The sequence below is a fragment of the Neofelis nebulosa genome, chromosome 11, assembly GCF_028018385.1.
Source record: "Neofelis nebulosa isolate mNeoNeb1 chromosome 11, mNeoNeb1.pri, whole genome shotgun sequence".
NCBI classification, from domain to species: Eukaryota; Metazoa; Chordata; class Mammalia; order Carnivora; family Felidae; genus Neofelis; species Neofelis nebulosa.
This window is the reverse complement of record NC_080792.1, coordinates 95,592,450-95,609,413: the sequence shown is the minus strand read 5'-3', so window position 1 is coordinate 95,609,413 and position 16,964 is coordinate 95,592,450. Positions and strand designations below refer to the sequence as shown.

The following is a 16,964-nucleotide window of genomic DNA, read 5'->3' as shown; positions in this document are numbered from 1 at the left end:
GGGAGAGGCAAGGACCAAGGACCTATCCCTGGAGGTGAAAATTAGGAGTATCAACGTCACCCCTGCAAAGGAGGGTCACATGCATCAAGAGTCACATCACAGTCGGCCCCCCTGGGCCCGGTGTGCTTGAACATGGTGGCTTGTAGCACCAGGGAAATTCTTTTCTCCAACAAAAAATAGGTAAAGGGCAAAGGGACACTGTGACACTGTTTATAAAACAGAGACATTAGAAACAATCAGATCAACAGGGTACTAATTCATCAATCAATGCCCACTCATGCCATGAAGTGCCCATCAGGGACTGAAAGGGACAGGTGTCCAAGATGTAGTTAAGAGAGTAAAAGGGGCGGGGTGGGGGGTGCGCCTGGGTGGCTCAGTTGGTTGAGCGTCCTACTAGGCTCAGGTTGTGATCTCACGGTTGATGAGTTCGAGCCCCACGTCAGGCTCAGTGCTGACAGCTCCGAGCCTGGAGCCTGCTTGGGATTCATTCTGTGTGTGTGTGTGTGTGTGTGTGTGTGTGTGTGTGTGTGTGTGTCTCTGCCCCTCCCCCACTCATGCTTTGTCTCAAAAATAAAATACACATTAAAAAAATTTTTTGAAAAGAGTAAAAGGGGGAGTTCAGAACATTAAACTGTAATTTAATAGAACAGAACATTTGTTTTACAAACACAATGATTTACAACCTCAGGGGGAAATGTACCGTCGCATCTTGCCTGAGCCATCCCAACCACATAACCCTCTGAAGAAGCCCCCCCAAGATATAGATATGTCAGAACACTGCCCATGCCCCACTAACCAACTTAACTGGGTAAAGTGTGGCCTCGTCATTACAGCAAAACATTCTCCTCTTGCTCTGGAAAGGCCTTCCCTCCCCAGAACCTGCCCAGGAGCTTGAGGTCACAATTTCTTGCTGCCTGAGTGAAACAGACCCCTCTAACTTCTGGGCTCAAGAGAATTCTCGAGTGCTTTGCTTCCTCCAATACAGTGAGTTGCCAGCCAACCAAACTATGAAACATGGCAGGGGGCTAACTGGCCCCCAATGCTTCTCACTGGAACCTCCTAAGGAACTCTGGGGTCCTTTTTTCAGTCGGAATAAAGCTCTGTAACGTGTGTTGAATGGCTGGATGTCCACATCTGCTCCCCAGGGCACTGGCTGGATACCCCAAAGGATATCTCTCTCAACCCAGGCTGCCCCCTGAAAGCTCAAGGAGCATCCGGGCTCCCCAGAAGGCATCGCTAGAGGCCTGGCCATCGGGCCACTGCACCTGGAAAGCCAACACAGCGTTACGCACAGAAGCACCTTCTGCCTGGCTCCACCTTCCCACCCAGGCACCCCTACCCTGGGACCCACCCTCTCTGGACTCAATGGGAAACACTAGCCCATGGCACCCGGCTCCCATTCAATTGACTCCAGCCTTGAGGCATCCCCACCCCTCTTTCCATTTGTCTGCTTTATTCACTCCAAAGGCATGACCTGAGAATCCAAGAATTCAAAGGGAAACCCATGGTACCTGGTAGTAGGGTCTCACCTGGCTGGAGGGCAAGGGCTGGCTCAGGTCCAGAGCAGACATAGGGCTGGAGAAAGAGGGGCCCGGAGCCAACTCCAGGGGGCTGGAAAAGAGACGATGTCAGGACAAGCTCTGAATCAATGGGGCGCCAGGTCACTACATGCCCTGACTGCTCTCTGCACATAAGCAGCCCTTCCAGGTGCTGGATGCTCTTCAGGAACACTGTCCTCTCATAGGGCCCTCCGGTGTGCAGGTGCCACAGAGGCTTGTGTGACACCTCAAGTAGGGGGCTTGGGTGAGCCAGAGAGCACTTCAGGGCAGGCTCACAGAGAAGGGCCGGCAAGTGGAAACCCGAAGGAAGGGTCAAGAAGGGGCAGGCCTGGGGTGTGAAGGAGACAAGAGGCCATTAGGACCAGGCTGGGAGAGCAGAGAAGATAATGGGTGCAGCCACTCGGGACAATAGTCTGGTAGTTCCCTAAACTGGCAGACGCACACCTACACAGCCATTCTGTGTACACACCCCAGAGACGTGAAGGCAAACACGTATGTCCAGGAATGCTCAAAGCAACCCCAACCCAGGGACTCAGCAATGACTACAAACCGGTGATGGATCAAAAAACCATGGTCCAGCCACATCAAGGACCAGGACTCACAAATAAAGGGGAATGGATTGCTGATGCACACAGCAACAGGGGGAAAATCTCAAAGTACTCAAGCCAAGTGAAAGGAGCCAGACCCCTCGCCCCACCCAAATTGAAAATTTTAGATGTCGTTTACACGGAATTCTAGAAAATGCAGATAAAGAAAGCAGATCCATGGTCCTGGGGGTGTCAGGGTTAGAAGCTGGTGGGAGTGCTCTGTACGGCTCAGCAGCTATAGCTTCGTGGTGGATACATAAGTCGCACTCAGAAAACTACCATCTGTACCATCTAAACATGTTGCTTTAACGAATGCCACTTACGCCCCAATGAATTTGCTTTTAAAGAAGGAATCAAAGTCATCAGATCAGAGCAATGATGGGCTGGGCCTTGGGAGTCCAAGGCTGATACAGCCAGTGGGGAGACCAAGCAAACCACAAAGGTACCCAGCGGGGGCATTTTCTCCATCACGGTTCCTGGTCACGAGTGAAAAAGTGAGTCCACCTGCATAGTCTGCATTTTCTCACCATCTGCTGTTTCAGCAAGAAAATTAGTGACTTCAAGAACTGCTCCCCTCCTTTCTCACACATCGCACTGTAGTTCTGCCCGTACTGGGCACCTGGCTTTCAGCTCCCAGACTGGGGAGACTGTGAACCCTGGGGACCTGGTCCTGGTGACCCCTATCATAGATCCGCCAAAGGACCCCCAACTTCTCACACTCTCCATCCCTCTTCTCTACCGCTAGATTCCCCTGGCCTGTTGTCCTGGGCCCCACGGCCAAAATCTACAGCCCCTAGGCTGTTCATGGCTCTCCCAAGCACCTCTGAAACTACGGTTTGGAATATAAAATCCATCTTGATGCTGCTCAAAAACTCAGACAACCTCTGTCTAGGGAAAAGAAAATGCCAAAAAAGAGGCTGCTGGGGCCCAGGGTGATCTTGGAGAAGACACAAACCGTGAGCACTATCCACAACACAGACCTCATACCTGCTCTGATATTTCTAGGTGTTCTTTTGTCTCAGGGAAAAACTACCCTCTTCTTCTGGTAGATGCAGGGTGGGAAGAATGTTGTTTTTCTTCCAGAAACCCATAAGGAAAGGACTCAATCTGCACATCTGAGGTCACAAGTCTGTATATAAACCAGACAATACCTTACCCACGGCCTGAGAATATGTTGCTTGAGCCCCATGGCTCTGCGTGCCTCACCTCTGGGTCAGGATGAACTCAGGAGGCTGTGGCGGGGGCTGTGTCACCTGGAAGCCGCCAGCCTGTTGTTCTTCTTGACCACCGCCAGTGCCCGGACCTTCCTCCAAGTACATGCTCTGCGGATTGCCAACAGGTGGGTCAGCGAATCCTACACAGAAACAAAGTCCACAACCCAGTGCTGGGAGAAGAGAACACAGCCCACAAGCAGCACAATCAAGACCTCCATGGAGAGAAGCAGCATCCAACCTGGCAGGCCTCAAGCCTCAGCCTCCCTTGCTGAGGAACAGTCACGACTGTTGATCTCAATGGCCTTTTTAGGCTTCAGAAACAAAGACAAAGTCCAATTTTGCAGACTTCAAGTTCTGCTTAATTAACCCAGACTTCATGCCAGCCCCCAATGCCAAAGATTCAGCATCCAAATCTGCCCCCCACACACCCCTGCTGCATGAGGACAGGGAATGGGCAGTCCACTTCTCAGTTTATCTCGTGCTGGTCCATTAAAGGCTGAGCCACCAGCCCTTAGCTATTTTCGTTTTCACCTTTTACCTGAGGTTTCACCATGATTTCAATGAGGTGCAAGGTGTCACGACCTTACCTGGCTCCTTCTCTCTACATTGAAGAGAGTATCTCCATATATCATTCAAGATAAGCCATGGTGAATCTGATCAATTCTGGGTCAACAAACATTCTGGAGCAAAGGAAGGGAAGGAGGAAGGTTCGTGTCTTCCCTGAGTCTACCAGGTGGTAAACCTAGCATCGGAATCCCTGATCTCCGACTCAGAACAACAGGCCAGCCAGGCGGGGCTCACAGTCCTTTGTCTTGTCTGCCAGAGTGACGACCCAACCTGCCAGCCAGCTGCCCAGACAATCTCAAACCAAAGGAACTTTCCTGACAATTTGGTGTATGTATGATTTTACCTCCACTTTCCACTGTTTCCTCTTTTCTGTGGAACTTTAAAAGTACTCTGAGATACATTAAATACAGTTTAAGTGCTGATTTGAGCATTTCTGATTCAAACATAAAAGATCACTGGGTTAGATCTTCTTCCTCCAAGAGAAAAACAAGTAATAAGCAAAAAGCCCAGAACAAAGGGAGAGTCAGGGAAGGGATAATTAGTGGAAGGGAGATGTCCACAGTCTGCAGACCCAGGGCACAAGTACATCCTATGTTGGTAGGGCATCCGAAAGGAAGGTGGGGTATAAGGTCAGGTCCTGAGAACCCTAAGGAGGTTGGAAGGGAGGGAGCGGTAAGGGAGAGCAGGGTAACATCCTGGTGCTCAGGCAGTCAGCAGGGAGGCTCACCAGTTCCTAGAGAACATCACCCCTCACATGTGCTGGACCTGGTGTGAAGACCAGCTCCCCTCGTCCCAGTGTGAAGTTGGCCAGTGACTGCCCCACTCCAGCCTTGTTGGTAAATTTGGACAGGCAAACGTAGGTCTCTGACAGTGGAAAAAAAACATGGACAGCAAGAAATGAGGGACCGATATGATCAAACTGAAAAGCTGCCTACAGAGCAATGAGTCTCCAGGGCCTTTCCTCTTTCTGACCCTTCCTCCTTCCCTATCCAAGGAAGGGCCAGAATCCACAGCCCCAATATTCCTGCCTTCAGACAACAAAACATATTTTTGAAACTTCTATTGAGAATACTCAGGAAAATCAAAGACACTGCATCTATAAAAAGTAATAGAATGCACGAAGAAGGGAAAATTCAAATAAAAAAAGAGCCTGGAATTCTCTTAACGCCTACCTGTCAAAATGGAATACTGAAAGACAGAGTTTAACACCTCCAAAGCACATACGATGAAAAAGAAAAGAAATGCAAGAAAAAAGGTAAACATTTGGGAGACTGGTCCAGGATTTCCAACATCAGAATGAGATTTGTGCTCTAAAGAGAACTGAGAATGTGGAAGGGATAAATTATCAAAGAACATTGTCCAAAAAATAGCCAAACCTTAAAGAAGACATTATCTTCTCTAAATTGAAAGGCTTAACAGATAAGTGAATTAAAAAGACTCACACCTAAGACCATCATTGTGAAATTTCAGAACACCCAGACTTAAAAAATAAAACTCCAAGAAAGGAACGATACGTTGCAAGGAAGAAAATAAAATGAAATCACCAACATCAGATGCTAATAACAATGATATAAATATATCTGTAAATATCTAAGGGAGGAAGAATATTTAAACTCAAAACTCCTTCCCTGACAAACTGTTAATCAAATGTGAAGGCAGATTAAAGACAATTTCACAATATGTAAGGACTCAGAAAATTTATCTTGCAAGTACCCTTTCTTGCACAATTAATTGAAGATGTTCTCAAACATAACAAAGAAGTCAAGGAAGAAAGAACAAGACCTGCAATTCAGGAAACACCGATGCAAACCCAAGGAGACAATGAGAGGAGCACTCGGGATGGTGACCCCACACCAGGTCTAGGGAAACGTCACTGGGATGGAAACAGGAAGGAGGGCTCCAGCCATAAGTCTTCAGAGGAAACACTCGGAAAGCTGGAAGAAGTTAAGAATGTGATAAAAACACGTAATATAAGAAAAAAGAAAGGGAATTACAAACTCCAGGAAATATGGAGGTACCCATAGAAGATTAAGAAATTTAGGTGACAGACAAATTGATGGTGCCAATATTTTCCTTACAAGGTGAGATGTCACAAGATGCTTTTGTATTTGGTAGACTACACAATATGTAAATACATACTCTTTAGATAACAACTAAGAAGAAACTAAAGAAGTGATATTTCAATCATGAGATGCTGTAGGAGGTCCAATAAGCTCGACCATCTGCTGTTGCAGCAAGCGTTGACAGGTAAGTCAGGTGGACTAGAATGGGGAATGCAGGGTGGCAGATGTGTAATTAGTTTTAACTCTTTCCTCACTGTCTTACTATTAGTCATATGCACATTTTATTTTGCAAACTAGAAAAGTAGGAGAGTATTGGCCCTTCCCACAACCCCTCAAATGAGACCCAAGTACTTGTGGCATCTTGTGCAGAAGAGTGTGGTCTGGAATGGACCCACCTGTGGAGCTGGGCTCACCCAGAGCAGTAACGGACACAGCCACAGCTGCATCTGCAGGGCGCATCATGAAGTCCAACCCAGGCCCGTGAACCAGATGCCCGGTCTGGAAGGAAACTTCCCTGGAGGACGCCAGTGCAAGAGACATCAGCCATGACTCAGGGGCAGCCAGAGAAGGGTCTAGCATGTCACTGCCAGCAGCCAGAGGACAGACGCCAGGGCCTGGGCAGATGGCAGGAAGAGTGACAGGATCATGGCCAGGCCCCTCCTGGTACATCTCACCACCCTGCAGAGACCTGGGGAAGACAGCAAACACCATCCCTTGGAGGGCAGAGACTCCCAGGAGGAGACTCCAGCCCAGTTTGGGAATCCAGGTTCCCGACTCGACCCAGCCACTGATGGCTGTGAGGCCCACCACGTCCCTAATTACACTGCCTTCACTGTTCTACATGTAGCTGCTAAGGTTCTAGAACACTTAAAAAATACTATGACCTTTGGTTGTCCGACCCTATATTTCAGCTCAGGTCAGGATCCCAGGGTCATGGGATCCAGCCCGGCATTGGGCTCCGTGCTGAGCGTGGAGGCTGCTTGGGATTCTCAATGTCTCTTGACACCTGGGTGGCTCAGTCAGTTAAACATCTGACTTCAGCTCAGGTCACGATTTCGTGGTTCGTTGAGTTCAAACCCTGCATCTAAACTGTCAGCGAGGAGCCTGCTTCCTGCTTGGGATCCTCTGTCTCCCTCTCTCTCTGCCCCTCCCCCACACTCGATCTCTCTCCCCACCTCCCTCTCTCTCTCTCTCTCTCTCTGTCACTCACTGACTCACTCTCCTCCTTCCCCCAGACCTCTCCCTGCCCATGCTCTCTCTAAAAAACAAACAAACATTACTGGAAACCTAAGATACATTAGCAGTTTCTTCAAAAGGAACTTCAATAAAGCACTATTCCACAACGATGAAAGCAAGATATGATTAGGAAGAACCTAACAGTTGAGTGGATAATGATGGTTGACCTTACAGGAATTACCGGGCAGCAGTCAGTAACAATCAGACTCCATGCGGCACAAACACTCACTGTGTCTAAACACTGCTGGGTTTATGTTACCACTCCCCCCAACCCACCCCATAATCTCTGCAATAACCTGCAAGGCATGCCCTCTCCATTTCGCAGATGAGAAAAGCACAGCACTAAGAGGTCACAGGAACCTGCCTAAGTTCACACACCTGGGCAGTGCCAGCCTGCATGTGAAGGGCCAGGCACAGACAGTGTCATGAGAGATGCTGATGTCACGTGGGAAATGGAAAGTGTCCACATCTTGATGGTTACACAAGATGGGACCTGGCCCCTCGCTCAGACCTAGTCCTGCTGATGGCTGGCACTTTCCTTATGCTTACATCAGGTTCACGCCTCGTCCCAGGTGAGGGAGAATGCTTGGACAGTGCCTAGTATGCAGGAGGAACTCAAGAAATGTTAGCTGTTACTGACTCAATGAAATGCAAACAGTACAAAAATACTAGAAATAAAATGAAACAAGAGCTAGGGTTCACCTTTAGGAATAAGTCTGCAGGTTTTTCTTTCCAAATCTGTTTTCCTCATTCTCCGGTACATACATGAAGTCCGGCTGGAGCCCGGCTCCAGGGCGCAAGTGTGGGGTCCCTGACATGCATGGCTTCCTTACCAGTGGCTCTCCCATACCAGAATGGCAGAATCTCTGCAGTCACTGACCTGGTCCCACTGCTGGCCCCAGGATTCACATGCCTGCTCCAGGCCTGGTCACCCACCCAGGATGGGGAAACTCGACAGGGTGATGGTCCCATGGTCCCATGGGATGGCAGTACCTGGGAGGCAATGGCTTTGGCATAGTCTCATCTCCAGAAAAGTCCGGGGCCAGGGCCAGCGACTCCCATGGCCCTTGGGCGGTCTCTCTGGATTGTGCAGGCCCACTTTCCTCCTGTCCTGCTGAAAGCCAATCAGACAGGAAGGAGACTTGCTGATGCTCCCAGTCCCAGCCTCCTTCCCAGCAGGTTAAGAGCAGCCCTACTGGCTGAAAAAAAGGGGTCAACCACTGACTCAATACAATATCCTTTGTCCCTTAAATGTCTTTTGTCTGAAACCAATCCATAATTACAAGCCCATGAACCCCTACATCATGGTGGCTGGCTCACTTCCCAAGTCTTCTCGACTCCTGGCCCTGGACGCACCATAATCTCTAAATGCAAAACACCTGTGGCAGGCCCCACTTAGGGGCATCCTGACCCTCACCCTCAGGGATCTCACTAACCACAAGGTGACGTCCTCAAAGTGCAGACTGGGAGTGAAGGTGCTGTCCCTATAACCAGAGTGAACCTAACTAGGCTTAGCCCTAAACAAAGGGTGCCGGGCGGCAGAAAGAACCCCCAACCACGAGGAAGGGGGGAGCCCTGGAACCACTCACCTGGCCACTGAGGCCTGTCCACACACCCAGAGCCAAGGTGGGGGTGGTCTGAGGGCTGGGGGCGGTCCGGACCCCTCTCCCTCACACTGGGGTCCTCTACTGTGTCCTCCGGCGCTGGCTCCAGGCGCTGGAGAAGGGCCCTCTGGCGCCGCCGGTAATTGGCAAACCAGTTGTACACTTGCTCTACGGTCAGGCTCGTCTCCAAGGCCAGGTTCTCCTGCCCCAAAACAGCACAACCTCTAGGCCCTCCACCGTCCCCGGAACAGCGGCGTGCACAAGGGCGACCCGACAACGCTTTCACCGAGGCGGCGAACCGGAGCCCGGCCTCACTCTCGGAGAAGGGCAGCAGAGAAGCTGAGCCGCCTCAGAGCAGGAGGCCCGAGCCTGGCCATCTGCGCCGCCAGCACGTCCGGCAGCCCGGCCTCGTTCACCGCTGGCGCCGCAACGGCGGCCTCGCCAACGATAACCCAGAAACGCGGAGGGCTTGGACAAGGCCTGCCGGGCCGGAGCCTTCCGAAGCAGGGGGCAGCGACGGCCCGTGACCAACGCCTGTGACCCAGGACCCCGCAGAGTATCTCTTCTTGCGGCCCCCGCTCGGCGCTCGGGAGAACCCAGTCTACGCGGCCGGCGCGGTGATCACTGGGAGAGCACTACTGATTGGACAGGTAACATGGTGGGTGGAGCAAGCACCAGGAGTGCCCTTTTGATTGGACAAGCTCTAGAAAGGGGGAGAAAGTAGGTGGAGCTAACGCGGGAGCGCCCTGCCGATTGGACAGAGCAGAGAAGTGGGCGGAGAGAACAGGCCGGGATTTTGGAGCACCGGGAAACTCCCACTAGTCGTGTCTCGCCTCTTTACCCCTAGCAACCTCACCCCACTCCACTCCGTCCCTCCAGTTTCCCGGGGCTACGTTGAGGATGGCGCCCTGCTGGCCCTGAGCTCCGCAAATACCTGCCTCCCTCAGGCTGGAAGCTCCACGACAGCAGTGGGGATATGATGACCCCACGTTTGAAAACTAGACCCTCCACGAGTGCAGGCTGGATGGTCACGAGCTGCCAGCCAATGAGCTCCCGTCTCCAGGAAAGTTCTGAGAGAGGCGGAAGCCCCCAGCATCCTGGCAGACGGGCCACTGGGGAGGTCCAGAGGAGGGGAGGGTAAAGGTGTGAGTCATCTAAGGGTGGTGGCGTCGCCTAAGGTCAGGGGGGTAGGCTAAACGGGGGGCTGTCGAGCCTCGATCTCCTGGGTTCTTACCCGCTCGGCCTTGCTGGGGTTGGTGCTCACGCTCGAGGCAAAGTCGTGCAGCTTCCGGCGAACCTCTCTGGGAAAGTTTCGGCTCTTCAGGCCATCAGGGCAGAGGGAGAGGGGTGGTGGGTTTCTGGATAAAGACAGTGAAGTGGTGGTTACAGACACCCCTTCTCCTGGATGCACCTCGTGTGCTCTCAAACACTGCACCCCCAGACATCCTCTCATCTCACTGGCTGCTCCTCCTCTCTAAGCTGCAGAGTCCCAAGCATCCATCCCCTGAAGAAAGGAGGGGCCCACATATCAGGGCACCTCAGAGGGGTGTCACCAGGTTTCCACTACCGCTCACTGAGATGCCACAGCTGACCAATGGCTGGTAACTACTGAAAGTGGATGATGAAGACACTGAGGTGGGCTATGCTACTCTTTCCTGTGTATATACACGAGTTTTTCCAAAAGGAAAAAGTGATGTATAAACAAATACTACCTGTGGGGAACACCCAAGGTACCCAAACACCAAATGAACAAATCACCATGGATGTCAAAAATGCATCCCACACATACCACATCCCAAATGGAGCTCGATCCTTTGCTCTCGGATCTTCCCCCAGTTCTGTGCATCTCAGTGAGAAACCATTGTGTTCCAGTCAATCAGACCAAGAGCCCTGGAGTCCAGCTTTATTCTCTTTACCTCCTCCAACACATCTCACTCGTCAGCAAATCCTCCAAAATCTGCCCTGACACAACCCTTTCTACAATCACTCCCAAAGATTCCCAAGAACCTCTTGCCCCTGCTCCTGTACTAACCACCTTTAGGAGACCCTGCCACACTTAGGCAGTGTACCAACCATGATGGCTGTAACCCCAATATCATCCCCTCCTTACACATCTAGGGATTGCTGTCCCAGAGCTCAGGCCTCCAAGCCAAGGCTTAGGTGAGCCTGCCTGCAACCTCCAACCCACAGCAAAGAACAAAGGCAGGATAGTCCTCTACTAAGCACATTCTCTGTCTAGTACTCCCCACTCTGATTATGGAATCCACAGTGTTTCCTCATCTACCACCCATTGTCCATACCCAATGTCAGCCCAGGAGAGTAGGGCCCAAGCATTACCCCCAGCACCTCCAATAGCACCCAGCAATCAGGGGCCCCTTCCAAATACTGCATACTGATCCCAAATCATTTACTTCATTGCACTGGACTCTGGCAGGCCATTAGCACCTATATGGAGGGACATGACTGCTTTCCTGAAGACCCCAAGGCTGATTAACTGCTGGGTTTTGAGGGCATATCTCACTCTTTTGTGGGCACTGGGAAAATAATTCTCTCTGATCCAGAAGGAATCCATCTCTTCTTCCAGTAACCAGGCCAGTAACCAGGCCCTGTGGGACAGGAACCCCCTGTCACTTGGGCTGGCAGGAGCTCAGAGCGAGACCTGCAGCTCCTCCTGGTCAGAGAGGAACACGCAAGATGAAGAACAAAGGCTGTGCAGCCTCAGTGTCTCTCCTGGAAGCCTAGCTTTGCATCTCTCTCATGTGTAACCCTGGGCAAGTTGCTGACCTTTCTGTGCCTCAGTTTCCTCATCTGTGAATGGTGATGACAGTAATAATAATAATAATTAGCACTTGTAATGTTTACTTGGTGCTGAGGATGGGCCCAGCATCTCTCACGTGCCAGGCAATCTTCTAAGCACCACACGTATCTCCTCTAATGCTTGCATCACTCTCCTCTTTATTCTCCTTAAAATGTCCTGCAGCCTTGGGGCGCCTGGGTGGCTCGGTCGGTTAAGCGTCCGACTTCGGCTCAGGTCACGATCTCGCGGTCCGTGAGTTCGAGCCCCGCGTCGGGCTCTGTGCGGACAGCTCAGAGCCTGGAGCCTGTTTCAGATTCTGTGTCTCCCTCTCTCTGTGACCCTCCCCCGTTCATGCTCTGTCTCTCTCTGTCTCAAAAATAAATAAACGTTAAAAAAATAAAATAAAATAAAATAAAATGTCCTGCAGCCCTAAGGGATGGCACTGAGATCCAGGCCATGGCACCTGCAGAGCCTGTCTGCGAGAATCAGATGACCTAAGACACAGGTGCTGGAAATTTCCCAAGGGAGAAGAAGAGGCGAGGAAGGGAGTAAGGTCAGGGCGCCCCCCTGCTGCCCCCTTCTCTGCAGAGCCCTCACCAGAAGGCAGCGTCTCCTGCCGCAACTAGAACTCTCTGCCTGGGCCCTGGAAAAGGCTCCTTCTCCTTACCCTGCAAGCATAAATGGGAATGCACCCCTCCCCCAGCTGCGCAGGTAGGTGGAGAGTGTGGCACACACTCAGCGTGGGGCACAATGGCTGACGTAGAGCCTATGATCTTTTGACTACTACCGCCTCTTCTGACTTCTGCATTTATCTCCCTGCCTCTATTTCACCTCGGCCCCCCTGTGGTTTTAGAAGGCACAGCCCTCGGGAGTCCTAGGGAATAAGCACAAAGACAGACCAGCAGTATACCTCTTTCTGCAGCGGAACTTCTGCACTGGGGTTAGCACAGCCACGCCCAGCCGCTTCATGACCAGATGGTAGTGAATGTCGTTCCAGAGCTGGACCAGCTCCTGGCTGCCTCCGGGCACACGGCAACCCTGCCGAGAAAAGCCTGCTGAGACCGGGCTGCCCTTGCCTGCCTGGAGCACTGCCATCTGACCCGACCTGATCCCTGAGAAGAGCTGCCTGTTGATGTGCCAAGCAATGAGGGCATGAACCCAGCAATCCAATCACCAGCAGGCTCTGTCCCTGGTGGCCCAGCCAGCCACTCAGGTCACGTCAGCCCTTCAACCCTCCCACACAACACATGAGGTGAACACAGCTCTCAGTCACTGCTTACAGATGAAGAGCAGGAAGCAAGGAGAACACAAATGACTGGCCTGGGGCCACACAACACGCAAGAGGCAGAGCCACAGTTAGAACCACATGGGGATTCCAAGGCTTGACCCACATCTTGCATGAAAGACCTTTCTCTCCCACCCAGCAGAGCTGGCCCCTCCAGTGCCCAGCGAGTGCATTCTGAGTCAAGTGGGATGAAGTCCTGGTCTGTGCCCCGTGACAGCTCACTAATCCAGTGGGACTTGATCACATAACCAGACTCTGGAGATGGCCAAGGATACCTGCGGTTGGCCTCCCCCAGAACCCAGCTGCTGTAGTCAGTGTGTGGGGTTCTTGCATTTAACTCCAATGTCCTCAGGACCATCTTGGCAAGGGAGGTGCTGACAATCATTTAGCTTTCTCTCCACAGCATCAGAAAAGCCCATTTTTCTGGGCTGTGACTTTCACTGGCCGAGGGCACAGCCGTCCGGGAATGTATATGGGAAACTTGCTACCTGCAGGATGTGGCCCTGGACAGGAAACATCCTTTCCTGGTGTGGTGTCCCCATCCTATCTCTCAGGTCTCAGCTATACGTCACCTTCTCAGAGACATTTCTGGACCATCCAGACTGTGTTTATAATCCCTCTATTGGGAGTTTTTCACTACTGGTGTCACTGACACATTTCATCATTGAGTGCCTTAACAGACATTATTACAACTCTGTGTTTTCCCTTGTTTGTTTCCCGGATCCGTTTTGACAAATTTGGAAAAACTTAGCCCCTCTTACTTACAGGTGTTATGTTCCATGTTGTGGATCCTGTAACAAGCAGAACCAAGGCAGCCCCTCTCTTATGGGGCCTGCAGTGCAGCAAGGGAAGGCAGACAAAATGAATACCAACAAATAATTCTTCTAATTAGGAACTGAGGAAGGAGCTATAGGGTGAACAAGATTCTCCACTGGAGAATAAAGTGGGCACTGCTTAGACAGGGTGACATCTACAGCAGAAACCAGAGAAGAAGAAAGACACCAGGCACACAAAGAGCCAGGCTCCGGCCTCTGGCACAGGCAAGAACACATGCAAAGGTCCTGAGACACAGAAAGATCTCAGGAGTTGTAGGGACAGCAGGAAGCAGCATGGCTACATGAAGGAAGCAGGGGGAGAGTCCAAAAGAGAGACTAAAAAGCAGGCAATCTCAGATGGCAGGCTCCTGAGCCACCTGCAGACTCATGCAGACCATGGCCCATCTGCAGTTTTCAAACTCCCTGTGGCTGCTACAGGGACAAATCAAGGGGACGGGGGGGACATTAGGGGAGCAACCAGGAGGACCCCACACAGCCTGTGGCAGAAGGAGTGGAAACGGAAAGAACTGGAAAGAAGTGAGGATTTCCAAGGTAAACTCAGCATGAACCAGGCATGAACTGTATCTGGGGGTGAAAGAGGGAAAAGGATGCCTCCAAATCCCTTACATGAAGCCCTTCGAGCCAGATGTACTTTGGAATTCAGAATGTCTCAGATTTTAGGGAGTAACACAGGCATATGCTCCGTAATATGCACCACCCCAGTGTCATCTGGGGCAGGCAGCACATTAGAATCAAACATACCGGTATTTAGGCAGCAGAATGCACCACGGTCACATTAAGTGGCTACAGACCATAAATGGCTTCACCTCGGTGCAGGTCAGGTCACATCAATGCCAAATGAGTCAGCATCCAAGTATCACCAGAGGAGTGACAACGATACTTTCGGTTTGCGTTCTCAACTGCAGACCTGTGGCTCAAGGATCGAAAGCCTGGCTCTGTTTGACCGTCTCACCACCTGGGAGCCCCGCTCCCCGAGCCAGGACCACCACTCAAAATGGATCTCATAAATGGACAGTGTTGCCTCAGATTACAAAGTAGCTAGAATCTGTGAAGCAGAGTGGACCATCCTGGCTCCGTTTATAAAAAAATCTCCCCACATCTCCGTTGTGTTTGGGATGGTGGTGGCCACTGAACCTCTCTGCGCCCCCCTCACAGATCCATCCTACCTCCAGCACCCGGCAGGCAGCCTGGTGCTGCTCTTGCTGGGCCAGCACCCGGGCACACACGAAGGCCACGTCCGCATTGTCCAAGAGGTGCAGGCGGAGCTGACTGTCCAACACGGCTGTGACCAAGGGCTGCACCTGGGCGGGGTCATCCTGGAGGTCTCGGCACAGCCTGCCTGCAAGAGTCACCAGCTCCGCCAGGGGTGGCCCAGCGCCCCCACTCTCCCTCAGCAGCTTCAGGAAGCTCTGCATCCCACGTTGGGTCGGCCCCTCTGCGAACAACACAACAGTCATCATGATGGCCACATGCCGGCTGCACCTCAATCCTCAACTCTGCGAGGCCCCTCTAGCCACAGGCATTTTTAACATGGTTGTGAGAGCTCCCCAGCGGAAGGCAGAGGGGTGTCAGATGCCGGCTAGTTTCCTTTCTTTAGTCCTTTGCTGTGCACTAGGTACTGTCACTGCGATGGCGCATCTCATTCCCGCGAACCTTTTGTCTGTGTCCTGTCCACAGGCCCCACCCTGGTCTTCTCCTATCTCCTCCTCTCTGTGTCCCCCACATTCTTCATTTTCTTTTGAATTTTATTTTAGAGAGGGAGGGAGAGAGACCACATGTATGAGCACGGGAAAGGGGCAGAGAGAGAGAATCCCAAGCAGGCTCCACACTCAGCACAGAGCCCGACCCAGGGCTGGATCCCACAATCCTGGGATCATGACCTGAAGTCAGACACTCAACCGACTGAGCCACCGAGGTGCCCCTCCCCTGCTTTCTTATACACACAAGGTAATGGTGGGGTTTTTTTTCCCCTCCGTTTCTGACCTCAATCAGGGCACGGACCATGTGTGTTGGGGTCATTAGAGTTCCCCAGTATCTGTGCAATGGATGCCAAGGCCTCTTGAAGCAGTAAGGAGGTACCTTGGGCCAGGGGCTGGGCAGACACTGCTTACACTCTACAAAGAGGAGCCATGGGACCTTCCAGAGGCAGGACTAGCACCATCTGCTTTTTATTTTGATTTTGAAAACAACAAAAAAAAAAGCCAACCTATTTGAAAAACACAAAGTTTTAAAGATTGTCCTAATCCCACACGTTAAACATATACACAAAGGAGCGAACATCTGTAAGGCCTCCTGTGCCCAGTCCATCTACTCCGCAACCTCCCCCCGTCGCCCCCCCCCACACACACACACAGGTAAGCTATGGCAAGTTGGATCGGAAGGCTTTGTGAATTTTCTTTTTTATAAAAATCTCCATATACATACAGCAGTTTTACCAACAGAGACAGATTGCTTGTGATTAATCTCCTGGTCCATATGAACGGTCCTGTCAAGTGGCCCATGACGGTAGGGGCCAGGCTTCTTTCCACATCTCTCCACTCCTGGACACTTAGGCAGCATGACAACCCTAATACCTTGGGCTCAGGATTACTCTTCTACTGAACAGACTCATGTAAGCAAGGTTAAAGGGGAGTGCTATGTGGCACCTGTGTTTTCTGTAGATGCTACCAAACCGCTTTCCACAAATGTGGTGACGACATGCGTGCCCAGAATTGCAGCCAACAGGCCTGTGTGCGCGCTCTTTGAAAGAGGGTCTAGCAGCAGTTTCTAGTTCTTTCGGCCCAGCACCGCCTCTTGGGGCCTCCTGGCGCCTGGGGCCGCCCACTAGGGGGAAGAGCTCTACGCCGCCACGGCCTCGGGCTTCACCAGATCCTACCTTGGAGCCCAGTGTTTCTCCCCATCGCGAAGGGCAGTAGGCCTCGGATCCCGCGACCCCCCAGGGAGCCGAGGCTCCGGGGCTTCGGCAGGGACGGTAAGGGGAGGGCTCCTCTCAGGACCCCAGGTTCTTCCGGCGCAAACCCCCGCCCTCCCCCCCCCCCCCCCCCCCCGCACCGGCTCTAGGAAGAGAGGACAGGAGCCTAAGGGCCAGGCTCCTGAAGGCGGGACCTCGGGCTTCAAGAACAAAGTGTCTTCCTGGGGGGTACCTCCAGGGGACACTGAGGGGACCCGGCCCCGGGCAGGGATGGAGGGGACCCGGGGGGGGTGCTGTGGCTCTGC

The 16,964-nt window shown here is 52.0% G+C and overlaps 1 protein-coding gene across 6 annotated transcripts; it reads right to left on the bottom strand.

Annotated features, from left to right (window-relative positions):
- Positions 1-617: 617 nt before the first annotated feature.
- Positions 618-15,653, bottom strand: ANHX (anomalous homeobox). 6 transcript variants are annotated; one of them, XM_058691600.1, is made up of 9 exons: positions 14,915-15,636; positions 12,538-12,665; positions 10,065-10,188; positions 8,816-9,032; positions 8,220-8,340; positions 6,386-6,678; positions 3,353-3,500; positions 1,530-1,611; positions 618-1,265 (listed from the first exon to the last, which is right to left on the bottom strand). In XM_058691600.1, the coding sequence occupies exons 1-9, from the start codon at positions 15,206-15,208 to the stop codon at positions 1,179-1,181; spliced, it is 1,494 nt and encodes a 497-aa protein (XP_058547583.1). In that variant the 5' UTR covers positions 15,209-15,636; the 3' UTR covers positions 618-1,178. The 6 variants fall into 6 exon arrangements, 5 of the variants coding, with proteins under 5 accessions (XP_058547583.1, XP_058547584.1, XP_058547587.1 ...); XM_058691601.1 differs by having other exon boundaries at positions 8,220-8,337; positions 14,915-15,635; XR_009250659.1 differs by having other exon boundaries at positions 1,236-1,265; positions 3,353-3,468; positions 14,915-15,653.
- Positions 15,654-16,964: the final 1,311 nt, after the last annotated feature.

What these genes read in the sequence shown, in the direction of transcription:
- ANHX (XM_058691600.1), bottom strand. Translation starts at nt 15,208, where the DNA reads ATGATGACTGTTGTGTTGTTCGCAGAGGGGCCGACCCAACGTGGGATG. An exon ending in GAGTTCATCCTGACCCAGAG is followed by an intron (nt 1,612 to 3,352) that starts GTGAGGCACGCA and finishes TCTCTTTTCCAG; the next exon opens with CCCCCTGGAGTTGGCTCCGG. An exon ending in AGCCCTTGCCCTCCAGCCAG is followed by an intron (nt 1,266 to 1,529) that starts GTGAGACCCTAC and finishes TTGGCTTTCCAG; the next exon opens with GTGCAGTGGCCCGATGGCCA.